Here is a 15,591-nt window from a genome sequence, read left to right as displayed (position 1 = left end):
TTTTTTTTTTTTTTTTTAAAGATTCAGTGGCGCCTGGGTGGCTCAGTGGATTAAACCTCTGCCTTCGGCTCAGGTCATGATCTCAGGGTCCTGGGATCAAGCCCCGCATTGGGCTCTCCGCTCAGTGGGGATCCTGCTTCCCCTTTTCTCTCTGCCTACCTCTGCCTACTTGTGATCTCTGTCTGTCAAATAAATAAATAAACAAATCTTAAAAATATATATTTTATTTATTTATTTGACAGAGAGAGAGAGCGAAAGAAGGAACACAAGTGGGAGGAGAGCGGGAAGCTGGAGAGGAAATAGCAGACTTCCCGCCAAGCAGGGAACCCATGGGCATCGATCCCAGCACTCTGGGATCATGACCTGAGATGAAGGGAGCCGTCTAACTGACTGAGCCACTCAGGTGCCCCCAATGTCTCTATTTTTTTATGTTTCAAATTGTAATAGTGATAGAATGGGATGAGGAGACAAGCAATATTGGCTAGAAAAGGAAACAAAGTTGGGGAGTACAAGATATGCTTTTGTCATTCTGTCATTTACCCCGCAGGTGAATCATATTATGTTTAGTTCTCAATTTTCTTCATTTATGAAGGATATATTTTTTAAAAGTTCCCTACTTCAAAGGGGATCTGTAAAATTCAGAAGAAAAAATATATACAACATGCTTGTAGGTTCTCAGAAGCAAGGAGAAAAGCAAAGATACCACTTGCTCATCTCATGGTTTCAAACACCTGGAAATAAGACTTCAGGTTCAAGGTGACAGTCTGAATTCCTTTGTTTATCTCTAGTACCTCCGGGTCCAGGACATTTTACCCCATTGAAATGAGAATAAAACAATCTTAAAAACCATAAACCCACAAAGTATAGAATGGAAGGGATCAGTTCCTGTCCAGGGTCATTGCCGAGGCTATCCTCTCTGCCTGGAATGCCCCTCCCTGGCCATCGCCACTTCCTTGGTCTAGGAATCTCACCTCTCAGTGCTTCCCTAATGACTCTGCATTCCTCATCCCCCTCCTACCAGACATTCTTTTCAGTTTTCTTCCCTGCAGTGGGTTTTACCTCCCACAACATACTGTAGATTTCTTACTTCTTATTTGTTTTTTCCTCCATTGCTTCTCCACAATAGAATGAATGCGCTTTTGTGCACTGATGTATCCCAGTGCCTGCTGCAGGGACTGGCACAGAGCAGGAACTCAGTATTTGTTGAATGAGTAAACAAACTGTCGGGTGGGGTTTCACTACCTGTTCAGAAGGCGGAAGGCGTGAGAGGAGTGGTCTCCGATGAAGTGGGTGGAGGGCGTTGAAGGGCAGATCTTTGGGGATCAAGACTTAAGAAAATAACTTAAGAAGGACTTGAGGAAAGAGAGAATTGAAAAGAGAATCGACTTCCTCGCTACCTAATCTATGCCTATGGTCTTTGAACCTCTTCCGATTACAGCTGACTCTTGAACAGCACAGGGGCTTAGGGACGCCCGACCCCTGTGCCCCCCAGCACTGGAAAATTCACATATAACCTTTGACTCTCCCAAAACTTTACTTAACAGCCTGATGTTGACCAGAAGCCTTATTGATAACATGAAGTTAATTAACCCGTATTTTCTATGTTTTATGTATTAAAACATAGCCTTAAAATAAAATAAGCTAGAAGAAAGAAAATGTTACTGAGAAAATCATAAGAGAAAATACATTCATAGTACTCTACTGTATTTATTGAAAAAGATCTGCATATAAGAGAATCTGCACAGTTCATACCTGTGTTGTTCAAAGGTCAACTCTATGTCATTTACCAGTGTCACCTGCAGTCACAAGATGCAGGGGTAATGGACAGAGTATCCAACCAAGACAAGATATTATAAAGAAGACATTGCCAAAAAAATTATCCTAGAAACGCAAGGAAAAATGGACTTTCATTAAGAACTCCATTTACAGTATATTACTTGGTTCTGGAATGAATAGCATTTACATGGTCTTCTTAATGATTTATCTAACAATGGTCATCAACGGTACCGGTCCTGAGGAGTAGTGTGACGGGGTAAGTTTTCACCCTGGCATGCTGTATCTGTTCATCAAATTAAGAAGAAAACAGATAACGCCAGAATTTGTCTTGTTTAACTGTATGAACACATCATTTCGTCCGTGGAGGCGAAGACCAGAAAGAATGGCTAAGTTAAGATGTTGGCCCCTGAGAAGTACTGAAAGTGTGTGGGGTACTGGGGCTTGGCATTATTGTTCCTATTGTAAAACTTTTAGGAAAAATTTTGAAGATGTCTAGTTGATAGCCTTTTAAACAGGTGGAAAGTTCTGACAAGAGAAATAGTAGAGCTTTGGCCTCAAGCAGGCAGAGGAGCGGACAAAAGCACAGACATTACTCAGAGTCACAGGAGGGCACCAAAGCACCCGAGTGAAACCGCTAAGGTATATGGAGAATCCAAAATTACCTGAAGTTGCTTTCTTTGACAGCCCTCGCCAGCCTGCTTGAAACCAACTGTGGGTGCGGCTGGGTGGCTCAGTCGGTTGGGCGTCTGACCCTTGATTCTGACTCAGGTCATGATCTCAAGGTTGTGGGGTCAAGCCCCGTGTCGGGCTCCACTCTCGGCAGGGAGTCTGCCTAGGATTCTCTCCCTTAGCCCCTCCCCCCTCTCTAAAATAAATAAATCTTAAACAAAAATCAATTGCAATTTTACCCCCCCCCACTGCCACCAAAATATATATATATAGAGAGAGAGAGAGAGAGAGAGACATACATGGAGAGACTCACTGGTTCCACATAGTCTGGAATCTTCCTTCCTCATTCATTCATCCATTCACTTGGTAGGATCCACACCCAGCATAGAGCCCAACACAGGGTTTGAACTCATAAGCCTGAGATCAAGACCCCGGCTGAGATCAAGAGTTGGACACTTAACCAGCTGAGCCCCCCAGGCTGCCCCTTGCTTCCCCTGTCTCTTATCTCCCTCAGTCAACTCTCTCCTACTGGCACTTGCTCTGGTTCCTTGAACATGGCTCTATGTTGGGATCATCCCTGAAGCTTCTTGGATTTGCCCATGCACCCTTGTCAGCCCTCATTGCCTGCCCTCTGGGTGCCTGTTTTATTTGTTGTAGGGGTCTGCCCTCTCTTGGTCTTCAAGTCCTTAAAAGTTGTTATTTTCTTGAGTCTTCCACTCCAACATCTAGGGCTCTTTTCATACTCCCGAGAAGTACTTAAAATGGCTCTAGGCTGGCTTTTTCTCCCATCTGACCCATGAGAATCCGGGCTCTAGGAATCAGAACCTAAAGTCTGATTTCTCTTTTTTGAAAAGGGAGATGAGCAAGTGGTGGTTCCGGGTCAACACTAGACTTGTGCCACAGCGCAAAGCTGCTTTCTTCCTGATCGAGGATGGAGACGGCATCGTCTTCTTTACTCTCTGACTCCATTGACGGCCGCATCCAGAAACCTCTTCCAATCTCCCCTGCCAGCCTTGCCCAAAGGTCCCACCCTGCACTTGGGAAGCTCAGGTGTACTGGGCACAGCATGAGCGTGGGAATGAGACTGGCCTGCGATTGAATAGTCTATCACTCATTCTGTGGCACTGGACAAGCTATTGAATCTTCCAGAACCTCAGTTTTCTCATGTATAAAGTAACAAGAGCCTTCCACCTTGAAAGGTTAACATGAAGATCAAAGGAGAATGCATGTGAAATAAAGAATGAATGAGAATAAATATTTATTTTGGGGGAGGGCGCCTGGGTGGCTCAGTTGGTTAAGCATCTGCCTTGGCTCAGGTCATGATCCTGGGGTCCTGGGATGGAGCCCCACATTGGGCTCCCTGATCAGCGGGGAGCCTGCTTCTCCCTCTCCCTCTGTTCTGCCCCCCCACTCACATTCTCTCTCTAGCTCTCTCACTCTCTCAAATAAATAATTAAAATCTTTTTAAAAATTATTTTTGTACCTACTATGTGTTAGGCACTTTAGATACATTTCTTCCTAATTTTTAATATCCATAAAATATAAGAATCCTGTCCTTACATCCTCTGCTTTCCCAACCAGATTTAGCCATAATCACCAAGGCCTCTGGCTCGGGCGCAGAGCCCCGTGATGTTCCCTGATCACCCATGAGGGAGGGCTGGAGCTGGGGTTGCTGCCTCTAGCCTCACGCCCCTCATGCCTGTGCTAACAGTCCCTGGTACCTGTTCCCTTGAGTCCAGACTGTGTAGCTGATTCGCGCCCCCAGACTGCTGCTTCCTCACGTTTGCGTCACAGATGATCTGGAACGTCTGCCCTGAGCCGGAGCCCCTGACCTGCTAAGCCCTGCATGGTTCCCCCCACTCACATTCTTTCTCCGAGGGAACCTTGTTTCAAACCTGACTGCGGAGCAAAATTCTCACCTGCCAGGAAACGGTGCTCCCTCTCGCTCCTGTTCCCACTTCAACATGTGAGGACCCCCGCCCCCCGCCCCCAACCCTTGGACTCCATCCTTGGTGTGAATTAAGCCGGGCCAGTTTCATCCCTCTGGATATTTTCCTTTGAGCTCAGCTGCACCCCATTTTGCCAGAGTCCTGACCTCCGAACCCCTGTGAGTGTCACAGCAAGGCTGTTTCTGATGCACTCAGCTGCTCACAAGCCCCCCACCCCCACCCCCGGCCCCGTGATCGAGGGGACTCAAGTCTTCAGCCATTCGCGGAACCCACGCCTCGGGGGACCTGAAGCCCTCAGGGTCCAAACCCAAGCCGTTCCCCGGAAGAGAGGACGGACGAGGCCCGAGGCATATTTACTTTTATATCCGTGGGACTTGGCCATCTTCTGGATGGTGTCCACGTCGAGCGTGTTGAGGCGGATGTCCACGGTGAAGTGGTGGTAGGGGATGAAGTCCCCGCTGCGGCAGTGGTCGCACCGGTGCGCGTCCTCCTCCAGGAAGCGCGCGCACTTGAGGTGCATGGCCCTCCTCTCGGCCTTCAGCCACAGCTCGTAGGCGGTCTTCTGCATCACCGGCCGGCAGAAGCGGATGACGTGGCACTCGATGACCTCGCTTTCCAGCTCGTGCAGCTCTTCGCCCTCGTCGCGCGCTGGGGGGCAGAAAGGCACCGCTCGGCCCCGCGCCCCACTGCGGTCCGCGGCCGGAGCGCGGGGGAGCGGCTCCCGGGGCGCACTCACCCATGCCCAGGCCGGGCCCCAGAGACAGCGAGCGGTGATTGACCTCGCACGAGGCCGCGTTGTGTCTCAGGGCGGTTCGCAGCTCCTTGCCGTTGCGGAAACAGTCGAAGACCTTGGAGTCCACGAGCGTCGCCAGGGCCTTGACCATCATCTTCATGTTCCAGCAAGGCAGGACCTCGAACAGCAGCTCCGTGGTGAAGGTCAGGCCGATGATGGCGGCGCACCTCACCAGCATCTGGTGCGACAGGCTCATGCTGTCCAGCTGCACCAGCGAGATTTCTGCGGGGGGAAACCACGCGGCGGGCCGGCGCTCACTGCCCGCGGCAGGGACATCCCGCCGCGGCCGCGGCCTGCCCCGCGCTGCCCGGTGCACGCGAGCCCGGCCCGGCCAGCCCAGGAGGGGCTCCCCGCCCAGGGCCTGCCTCAGAGCGCGAGCTGGGGGCGCCGAGGGCGCAGGGGCCGCTCCCCGAGACGCGCCGGGCGTGGGGGCCAGACGGGAACGAGACCCGCTGCGGGGCTTCGGGTTTGGGGCCAGAGCGTGACAGGGTTTGTGGGGCGGCGGGAGGTCACGGTGGGCCCCGGCAGTGGGAGGAGCGCGCCCGCTGGCCGCCAGCTACGTTGACTTCTGCAGCGGTCCCTCGTCTGCCCCCGCACTGACCCCCGCACTGACTCCCTCACGGCCTCTGCCTGAGGCAGCCTGGTTCCTGGGACAGCCGCCGCCATCTCTGCGCTCAGGGCACACACCACAGAGCCTCGAGCGCCAATTCCAACCTCTCGCCTAAGCGGCCTGCTGAGATCCTGGCCAGGTTGACCTTCCGTGACCTCCCCTGTCTGGACAAAATCTGAATCGCCTGCCCCCAGAACAGTGTGGAAGCCGAGCCCGTCGCCCTCCTACACGGGCAGAGGCAGCGCTTGAACAACGACGCTTTCTGAAGACCGAGAACCTGGACGTGTCCCCAGGTCAGCCTTCAGACACTTCCAGTTACTTGTGGACGGCATGACTTGGAGCCAAAGCCGCACCAGAACACTGCTTGAAAGTCGTTTTTCTTTAAAGGAGTAAGAATACAGCTTGGAGATAAATTCTATGCTTGCCATTTCTTATAAAAGTAAGCGGCAGAAAAAGTGTCAGGTTTCGATTTTCTCCCTCATTATTTGTGTGTGTGTGTTTTTTTTTTTTTTTTTTTTATTTAACGGGCAGAGATCACAAGTAGACAGAGAGGCAGGCAGAGAGAGAGGAGGAAGCAGGCTCCCTGCTGAGCAGAGAGCCCGATGCGGGGCTCGATCCCAGGACCCTGAGATCATGACCTGAGCCGAAGGCAGAGGCTTTAACCCGCTGAGCCACCCAGGTGCCCCATATTTGGCTTTGATTTAATGAAAAATGTACTACATCTCATTCGTCTACACAGTTGAACTAAACTTTGTTCAAATCAGATTCCAGAACATGCCCCAGGGGAGCAGGCGCTCCAGGTCAGAGGCAGAAAAGCTAAGCCTTCCACAGAGATCCAACTGTCTGGGTCCACACCACGCGGGCGGCCGCCGCAGTCTGTTACTATCTCCCTCTCTCCCTTTTCGACAGCCACGCTAGAGAAAGGAAAAGGGGAGGCAAGGTCCTGGAACACCGGGCCCGATTTTCTTTACCTTTTAACGATGCTGGCGGTGACAAGTTTTTCAGTCTGACACCACTGGCGAGGGTACAGACTTCTTCACTTCTCTCCTCATAATTAGGGGTCAATATTTTTAATTCCTCGGTTGGCCTACTAAAATTCTCTGAAGGGAGACGAAAAGGAAGAACACATGAGAGTTACTGTCACCATCTCAGTTTCGCAATAAACTTCAAGGTGGGTCTTAAAGATTTTATTTATTTGTCAGAGAAAGAGAGAGAGAGCGCACAAGCAGGGAGAGCAACAGGCAGAGCTGAAAGCAGGCTCCCCACCGAGCACGGAGCCCGATTCGGGGCTCGATCCCAGGGTCCTGGGATCATGACCTGAGCTGAAGGCAGAGGCTTAACCGACTGAGCCACCCAGGTGCACTTCATCCAGTATTTTGGAATAATGTTTTAAGTAAACTAACATAAGACAACCTAAATGTACTCAAAACGTTCTGCCCCCCTCCCAAAAGCATTGGAAATCACTATTAGAAGTCTTCTGTAGTATATGCAGTTTAAGAGAAGTTTGATCCAAAGATTATCAGGGTGTATCTTGCAGTACACACTAGTGTACACCGTGTGCACATTCAGGTGCCCACACTCGGATGCAAATGCACTCTGGGAGACAGTACTCGGCTTACAACACGGTTATCTGAACGAGATATTTAAAATGGTGAGGCTGGCGCGCACACTCGCCTGGTCACTGTGTGTCCCGGTACTCACAATGCACCACTCCCTTATTCCTGCAGCCACCTGTGGGTCACCGTGGGCTGTGGCGTGGGATTTATGAAGGTGAGCGCGGCTCCGCTCCTCATGTCCTGGAGGGAAGGTGTGTGCACGGAGCTGCACTTCCAGGCGGGAAACGCGCCACGTGAGGGGCGCCGCCTCGAGATGAGCTCAGTGTCGCTAAGAGTGAGGACCCCTGGCGCACCGTATGGCCGGGGACAGCGACAGACGCGAGCGGTGCCCGCTTCCCACCTCGAGGAGCTCAGTGTCTTAGAGACAGACACGGACGTGACCTGTCAGGCGCCGGCGGGACACAGGAGGTAGAAAGCAAAGCGCAGTGAGCTGGGAGCTGGGAGCCCAGAGAGGAGACACGGCTCCGTCTTCGTGGATTCCGAACAGCCTCATGGAGGAGGACGTAGCGCGATGGCGTGTAGGAGGAGGTTGTTTTCCAAGTGAAGAGTGAGGGCCGACCAGGGCAGGGCACAGAAGCCGCAGACGCCCTGCAGGTGAGGGGAACGTGACGTCGCCCGGACCGCGGGCTCCAGCGTGTGGGGCGCGGGACCCCCTCCAGGGCACGTGCGCTGGGGATGTGGTTTGGGAGCAGACTGCGGAGGGCGTTTGACGACGCACTGTCAAGTCTGGACTTGACTCCTGGCACACTCCTGGGACAGACAGGTGCCTGGGAAGGGAGAGGAATCGGCCACCAGCCACTTCTCGGAAGCCCTGGGTGTGGATGGGGCAGGCCAGAGAACGGGAGAGGGGACACTGTGTAATAACGGTCACGACGGAGCGTGACGACGAGACGGCGGGTAGGACGTCATGGTCACGCACGGCACAGCGAGGAGCCGGGTCCCAGCCAGGCGGGGACGGAGCTGAAGGGGTGTTGCCAGGAACCAAGCGGGGAGACACGGGAGGAGGTGCGGTGGGGAGGGCGGGCGTTGCCTCGGGGTCAGGCGGGTGGAGTCCGAGGGGTGAGCGGGTCCAGAAGCCCGTCCGACGGGCAACTGGAGGCGCAGCATCTGGAGAGGAGTGCGCAGTGGTTACTGTGGGAGACGACACGCGCGCAGACACCACAAAGGCTGGGGACAGAGGAGTCCCGTGGGGAGAAGGAACCAGCTGGCAAAGAGGAGGGCTAAGGGCAGAGCTTGAAGCGACTTGTCATTGCTGGAGACCCACGGACGGGAGCCACGCTCCCGACTGCCTGGTCAGAGAGGTGCAGCAGGGGACAGGACTGCAGACTCTCCCTGAGAATGGGGAGGCCACGACAGGGTGGAACACCCGGAAAGGGGCCGCGTGCGAGTGTGCACGCGCATGTTAGGGTGGGCGAGTGGGGTCCCAGGGTATGACGTGGTCCGTGCTCGTTCACGCTCTCTCGTGTCCCTGTCTAGGACCCAGCAGCTTTCAGCCACTCAGCCAGGGTCAACCAAGCGCCCCGAGGTCCTGGGCGTTGTTCTGCTGTCAAAGATCCCGGAGCACAAGACCTCCTGCCGCGAAGTTCGAAGTTCGACTTGCAACAGTGGCAAAGAGACAAGGAGAAACAGATACATAAATGCGGAGGCTAATGTCACCATGTGATTCAGTTTGTGGCGGAAATAAACCTGGTGACAGAGACTCACAGGAAGGTCAGGGCCAGGGGGGCTGCTTCGGACAGACCGAGGTGGAGGTAGAGAAAGTCACCCTGGGCAGGCGACACCTGAGCTGCGGGGAAGGAGCCCTCCGTGGAAGGCGCCTGAGGAGGGGGACGGCGGTCTGGAGCAGAAAGGAGCAAGGCCTGTGCCCCAGCTCTGGAAATGCCAGGGACGCAGCCCGCGCAGCAGGAACACATTTCAGAGCACGGAGGAGCCCACGCAGGTCTGGAAATCAGGTCCTGGAGCGCTTCCCAGTCCTCGTTGGGAGGCTGCATTTCATCGTAAGCTCCGTGGGAAACAACTGAATGTCAGGTGTTTTTAAAAAATCTTTATATTTGGGAAGTTTCAGACTTAACCAAAAGTTGTAAGAATAAGATTGTGTACTCTTCATTCAAATTCACCTGTTGTTAACGTTTTGCCTCATCTGCCACAGCCTTCGCTTTCTCGGTATGTACGGATTTTTCCTGAAGCATTTGAACACAAGTTGAACAATTCATGTCCCTTTACCCCAAAGGCTTTACTCGGTATTTCCTAAGAACAAGATCCTCTTACACAACTGGAGCACATTTTTCAGTTTCAGAATATTGCACATTGAAATAGGAATTTACTGTCCATTTTCCAATTTTGTCGAGTGGTGCAATAATGTCCTTTGACGTTTTTTTTTCCTTCCAATATAGGACCCAGTCTAGGATCCTGTATTGTGTATAGTTGTTGTTGTTTTTTGTTAATTTAGGTGAAATTCATGTACAGTTAACCATTTTAATGTTTAGAGCTCGGTGCCATGTGGTGCATTCACACTGTTTGCAACCAAAACCTCTATGGCTTTAAATTTTTTCTTTTTTTTTTTTCTTTTAAAGATTTTATTTATACATTAGGGAGAGAGAGACGGAGGGAGAGAGAGAGAAAGCATAAGTAAAATAAATAAGTAATATCTTAAAAAAAAAAAAGGATGTCAATTTGTCCCAAATTGATCTACGATGTAATGCATATATATTGATATTCCTATCAAAATCCCTCCAAGGTGGCACCTGGGTGGCTCAGTTGGTTAAACAGCCAACGCGGTTTCGGCTCTGGTCATGATTTCAGAGTCCTGGGACTGAACCCCACGTCTGGCTCTGCACTCCACACTCAGCAAGGAGTCTGCTTCTGGATTCTCTCTCTCTCCCCTTCCCCAGTTCACTGCCTCTCTCTAAAATAAACAAACAGATCTTTAAAAAAAAAAAATCCCCCAAAGATTTTTTATAGGTACAGACAAGATTATTCTAAAGATTTATTTATTTATTTGAGGGAGTGAGGGAGAGGGACAGAATCCAAGCAGACTCCCCACTGAGAGCAGAGCTGACTCGGGGCTCGATCTCATGACCCTGAGATCATGACCTGAGCTGAAACCAAGAGCTAGACCCTCAATTGACTGAGCACCCAGGTGCCCCCCAGACAAGATTATTCTAAAATTCATATGGAAAGGCAAAGGAACCAAATAGCTAAAACAACTTCGAAACAAGGAGGAGGAATCCATTCCCACGGTTTCAAGACGAAATAGCTATAGTAATCAAAACTGACTGGTATTGGCAAAGGGATAGACACACAGATCAATGGGACAAAACAGGAAACCAAAACCCACCCACACAGACACGTCCAGCTGACTTTAGACAATGGCGCCAAAGCACGTCAAGGAAGAAGAGCCGTGTGACCGATGGTGCCGGGACAGGTGGACACACGTTGGGGGTAGGAAGGGGAAGAGATGGGCCTCAACCTAAGTGTCACACTTTACACGAAAATTAACTCAAAATGGATTACAAACCTAAATGTGAGATGTAACGCCTTCGAGAAAAAGGAAAACAGAGGAGGAACCTTTGACCTTTGTTTATCTAGGGATAAACAAAGAGTTCTTGGATTTGGGACTCCTGGGGGGCTCCGTCGGTTAAGCGTCTGCTTTGACTCTGATCATGATCCCGGGGCCCTGGGATCGAGCCCCGCATCGGGCTCCCTGCTCAGCGGGGAGCCCCCTTCTCCCTCTGTTTCTGCTGCTCCCCCCTACTTGTGCCCTCTCTCCCTCTCTGAAATAAATACATAAATCTTAAAAGAAAAAAATTTGGATTTAACATGACTCATAAAAGGAAAAATTGATAATTGAATTTTGTCAAATTTAAAACACTTTGAGAGACCCTTTGGTGAGAATGAAGACAAGCTACTGAGAGAAAATATTTGCAAACCCTCATCTGACAAAGGACCCGTATCTACATAGATTAGAAACTCTCAGAACTCAACATTTAAAAAAAAAAACAAAAAACCCAAACAATCCAATTAGAAAATGGGCAAAATGCATGAAGAGATAGTTACCAAAGAAGATGCAGAGATGGCAAAAAAAAAAAAAAAAAAACCACCACATGAAAAGATATTCAACATCATTAGCAATTGGGGAGAAGCAAATTAGAACCACAGTTAGATATCACCAAGCAGTTAGAACCACAATTAGAACCACCAAACACGTAAAAAAGGATTTGAGTTCCTTTACCCCCATCTTAATCACAGCCTGCCAAAGAAAGTCCAGGAATTTTCTCCCCTCATTTAACGTGGAGCTCCCGCTTCAGTGTTACTGGCTTTCGGGTTCCCCAGTGTTCTTCCGTGTTCTTTCCCGAGGCACACGTTCTCCCACCAGTCCCGTCAACTTCTCTCGCCATCTCAGATATTGGATACCGGCTCCAGCACCCCTCACCTCCCCAAACCTCCTGACCCTATAGGATGGCGTCTATGGAAAAGCCCCTGCCTGCCCGCTCTGCAGAAGCCTTAACCAGGCGACTTAACCAGGAGACTTAACTAGGAGACCTAACCAGGAGACTCACTGAACAGGTTGTTCCAGGTCATATTGGTCTTTTCCTCAGACTCCATGGGTTGGAAAACGAGGACCCTGTGATGGTCAAGGTTCTTCAGCAATTCTTCACAGTAAAACGGAATCCCACAGCTTCCCTCCACCAGGTACCTGCAGTAGAAACACAGTGACCTGTTTACACCAAACAACCATCTCTTAGGAAGGAAAAATATTTGACTCTAATCATTTGAAAATAACTCCTTATTTGAAAATAATAGTATTCTCTATTTGTTTCCACTTGCTTTCCTTTTTTAGGGTTGCTTTTTCCCCCTCTTTCATTTTTTAAAAAAATTACATTTACATTTCTTCAAAGTATTTCAAAGCATTTGAATACAGCAATACATTTATTCAAAGATAATCTATATAATCGGTGTTGCCTCCCTTGCTCGCCTTATAAATAACCATATCAGTTAGTTTCTGGCTTATCTTCTCAATGTTTGTTTTTAAAGATATCAAAAAGGCACACAGATGTATTTCACTCTTTCTTACCTAAAAGACAGCTTGTCACCCCTACTGCATGTTCTGCTACACCTTGTTCCTTCACTCAAGAATATATCCTGACCAGGGCGCCTGGGTGGCTCAGTCGTTAAGCGTCTGCCTTTGGCTCAGGTCATGATCCCAGGGTCCTGGGATTGAGCCCCACATCAGGCTTTCTGCCCAGCGGGAAGCCTGCTTCTCCCTCTCCCACTCCCCCTGCTTGTGTTCCCTCTCTGTCTCTGTCTCTGTCGAATAAATAAATAAAATCTTTAAAAAAAGAAAAGGTAAAAAACAAAAACAAAAAAAAAAGAATTTATCCTGCCCATCCCTCCCTATCAGTAGATCTTCTCATTCTGTTTAATGCTATGTAGTTCTCCATTGTGTGCACGTATCCTGTTTTATTCTACCTATCCTCTTAGAGATGGCCTTCCGGGTTGTTTTCAGTCTTTTGCTAACACAAACAATGCTTCGATAAAACTTTGTCCATATGTCTCTTTACAGTTTTGTTAATATGTCTTTGAGATAGATTCCTAGAATTGGGCTGCGAGATCAAAAGGTAAATGCACACACACACACAAAATGTACACGTTTAGAGAGAGAGAGGATGAGCGAGAGGCAAAGGGAAGGAGCCGGATTCATGCCTGGAGTTACTTTAAGTGAGACTTTGTCCCAGACATCAAGCAAAAGCAAAGCAAGCAGCAAAGCAAACTCATTAGAAAGAACGGACGCAGATACCAAGGTAGGTTGTAAGTGGCCGTGTTGTTAAGGTGACCACTGTCTGGACCCCAGTGGGGGAGTCCCCGAGAAGCTCGGAGAGCAGTGGTGGAAAGAGCCCGCCTTCGGCACCTGCCGCAGACAAACAGTGATTCCAGCTGACGGCGCCGAGAGCCGAGTGAGACCTTGCTTCGTCGCAGGTTGTGTCCTTCAGGCTTACCAGTTGGCCTCTTGTGACAACCGTTGTGCCCATGACAACGCCCTCTGTCACTGCTGATTAAATGGAGCGTGCCCACACCCAGCATGATGAAACAGAAACAAAACCGACGTCACTGAGCGAAGCTGGAGAAGGCGTGACAGGAGGGCTAACCCGGAAAAGGGTGGCAGGGTCCATCACACCAACCGCGACAGACGGTTCTTTTGAAAGGTAGGATCAGCGGAGATGCTGAAATAGGCACCTTCAGGTGTGTTTTAAGAATCGTGATCAAGTCTGGATCTGGGGAATGGACATGGGCGAGAAGACCTCCAGAGAGAAACAAGATACCCACGTGTCCAGTTCTTTGGGGATGCACCTGACGTTGAGGTCCAGGCAGACCTTGTTTCGGATGTCCTTAGGCTGCACGGCCCCGAGGGTCACGTAGGTGGTGTTCCTGTTCTTCATTATGGTGCGGGCCGCTGCGCAGGGCGTGTCCGTGAAGGGAGACAGGGACATGATGATGAAGATAGGAACCGTCCGGATAAGCTTCTCCATAAAGGCCCAGGAGGCTGAGTCAATAAACTGGCCCTCGTCGATGATGAAAATAATCCTTTCCTCTCTCACTGTCTGGACAAAATGGAGAAACAGAAAAATGCTGGAGGACTTTGGATTTTTATTCAAAAATTCAAAAAACCCATTCATGTATGGGTATGCATGTGTATGCATTTTTTTTCAACTTCTAAGATTTTTGTTAACATGAGTTTTTAAAAACAAGTATCCATATCAGTGTTGGGGTGAGGATGGGAGAGGGGAGGGGAGGAGGAGTGGAAGGGAGAGGACGGCATGGCAGGGTACAACAGGGGAAAGGAATTCTGCTCTATTGGTAATAAAGCTCCAGGTTCATCCCATCATGGATTTCATAGTCCTCCAGGGACACATGGTCCTTATGTGGTGCTAAATTAAAATCTTTCCAACAAATTTATACTAATTTAGAGTCTACTCTCTTGGAATTTGTGGCAGTTTAGACAGAGCTGGCTGGAATGGATTCTTACTTTGTCAAATCCTCGTGTGAATATAATGCAAATTTTGTAGGGTAAATGGGGTTGTAGCCAAGTGAAAGTACCCACTACATTAGAAGAACTAATATGCGGGGCACCTGGGGGCTCAGTCGGTTGAGCGTCTGCCTTGGCTGGGGTCATGATCCCAGGGTCCTGGGATAGAGTCCCGCGTCGGGCATTCTACTGGGCAGGGAGTCTGCTTCTCCTTCTGCCTTCTCCCTCGGCTTTGCACTCTCTCTCTCAAATAAATAAGTAAAATCTTAAAAAAAAACTGATAAGTTCACACACGTCATTTTAATCTACAGGCAAACGAAGATCTCTTGGGTTTATCTAATGGACATTTGCTCAACTGACGTGTATGTATCCAACACACACTAACTGGGCACCGACTGGGCTGGGTGCTCCGTGCGCAGGGCTGAGGGAGACTAAGCTGGCCGGCTACCTTTCCCTCGCAGGTCTGCACTATTTGCTCACGCGTTAACCATTTGTTATGCACCCATCGGGGGTGCACAGAGCTGGGGATACGGCATTGAACAAAGTAAGAGCTCACGTGGTCTCAACAGAGCGGGAGTCCCGTGGAGAAGACCTCCCCACTCTCGGGGCTCCCCACAGCTCTTCCTTTCTCTTGGCTCCTTCTGGGAACACAGTTGGTTAACCCATTCTCCCCCTCCATGTCTTTACAAATGATAAAATTTCAGATTTTAAATTTTTTCACTTTAAAAAATTATAAAGTATCACACTCTGTTTGGTTACATGAACTCAACAAGCCTACTCGTCGGGCCCCATTCAGTCACCAGAGATTTACTCTTCACTGACCTTGAGGACAATTTGATTAACGGGTAGGTTCGTGTTACATTTTTTTTTTTAAGATTTTATTTGGCAGAGACACAGTGAGAGAGAGAACACAAGCAGGGGAGTGGGAGAGGGAGAACAGGCTTCCCCATGAGCAGGAGCCCAATGCAGGACGAGGTGCTCGATCCCAGGACCCTGGGATCATGACCTGAGCCGAAGGGAGACGCTTAGCAACTGAGCCACCCAGGCCCTGCTCTAAGCGTTTTACACAACCCTGTGATCCAGGTACTACTATTTCCTCTTTTATGGACGACAAAACAAAAGCACAGACAAGGTAAGTCGCTTGCTCTAGGTTA

General features: G+C 49.8%; 1 protein-coding gene across 1 annotated transcript in view; it reads right to left on the bottom strand.

The window, feature by feature from the left end:
• ADCY10 (adenylate cyclase 10) overlaps positions 1-15,591 on the bottom strand; it is a 68,712-nt gene that overhangs the window by 19,891 nt on the left and 33,230 nt on the right. Inside the window, exons 17-21 of the mRNA XM_032863055.1 lie at positions 13,738-14,012; positions 11,973-12,109; positions 6,769-6,897; positions 5,131-5,409; positions 4,752-5,042 (exon numbers count right to left, since the gene is read on the bottom strand). Coding sequence (XP_032718946.1) covers positions 4,752-5,042; positions 5,131-5,409; positions 6,769-6,897; positions 11,973-12,109; positions 13,738-14,012 — 1,111 coding nt within the window. The remainder of the gene's footprint in view (positions 1-4,751; positions 5,043-5,130; positions 5,410-6,768; positions 6,898-11,972; positions 12,110-13,737; positions 14,013-15,591) is intronic.

This window comes from Lontra canadensis, unplaced genomic scaffold (assembly GCF_010015895.1).
Source record: "Lontra canadensis isolate GAN:19392208 unplaced genomic scaffold, GSC_riverotter_1.0 scaffold24, whole genome shotgun sequence".
Taxonomy (NCBI): domain Eukaryota; kingdom Metazoa; phylum Chordata; class Mammalia; order Carnivora; family Mustelidae; genus Lontra; species Lontra canadensis.
Note: the sequence above shows the minus strand (reverse complement) of the source record. Positions and strands in the feature narration are given on the sequence as shown.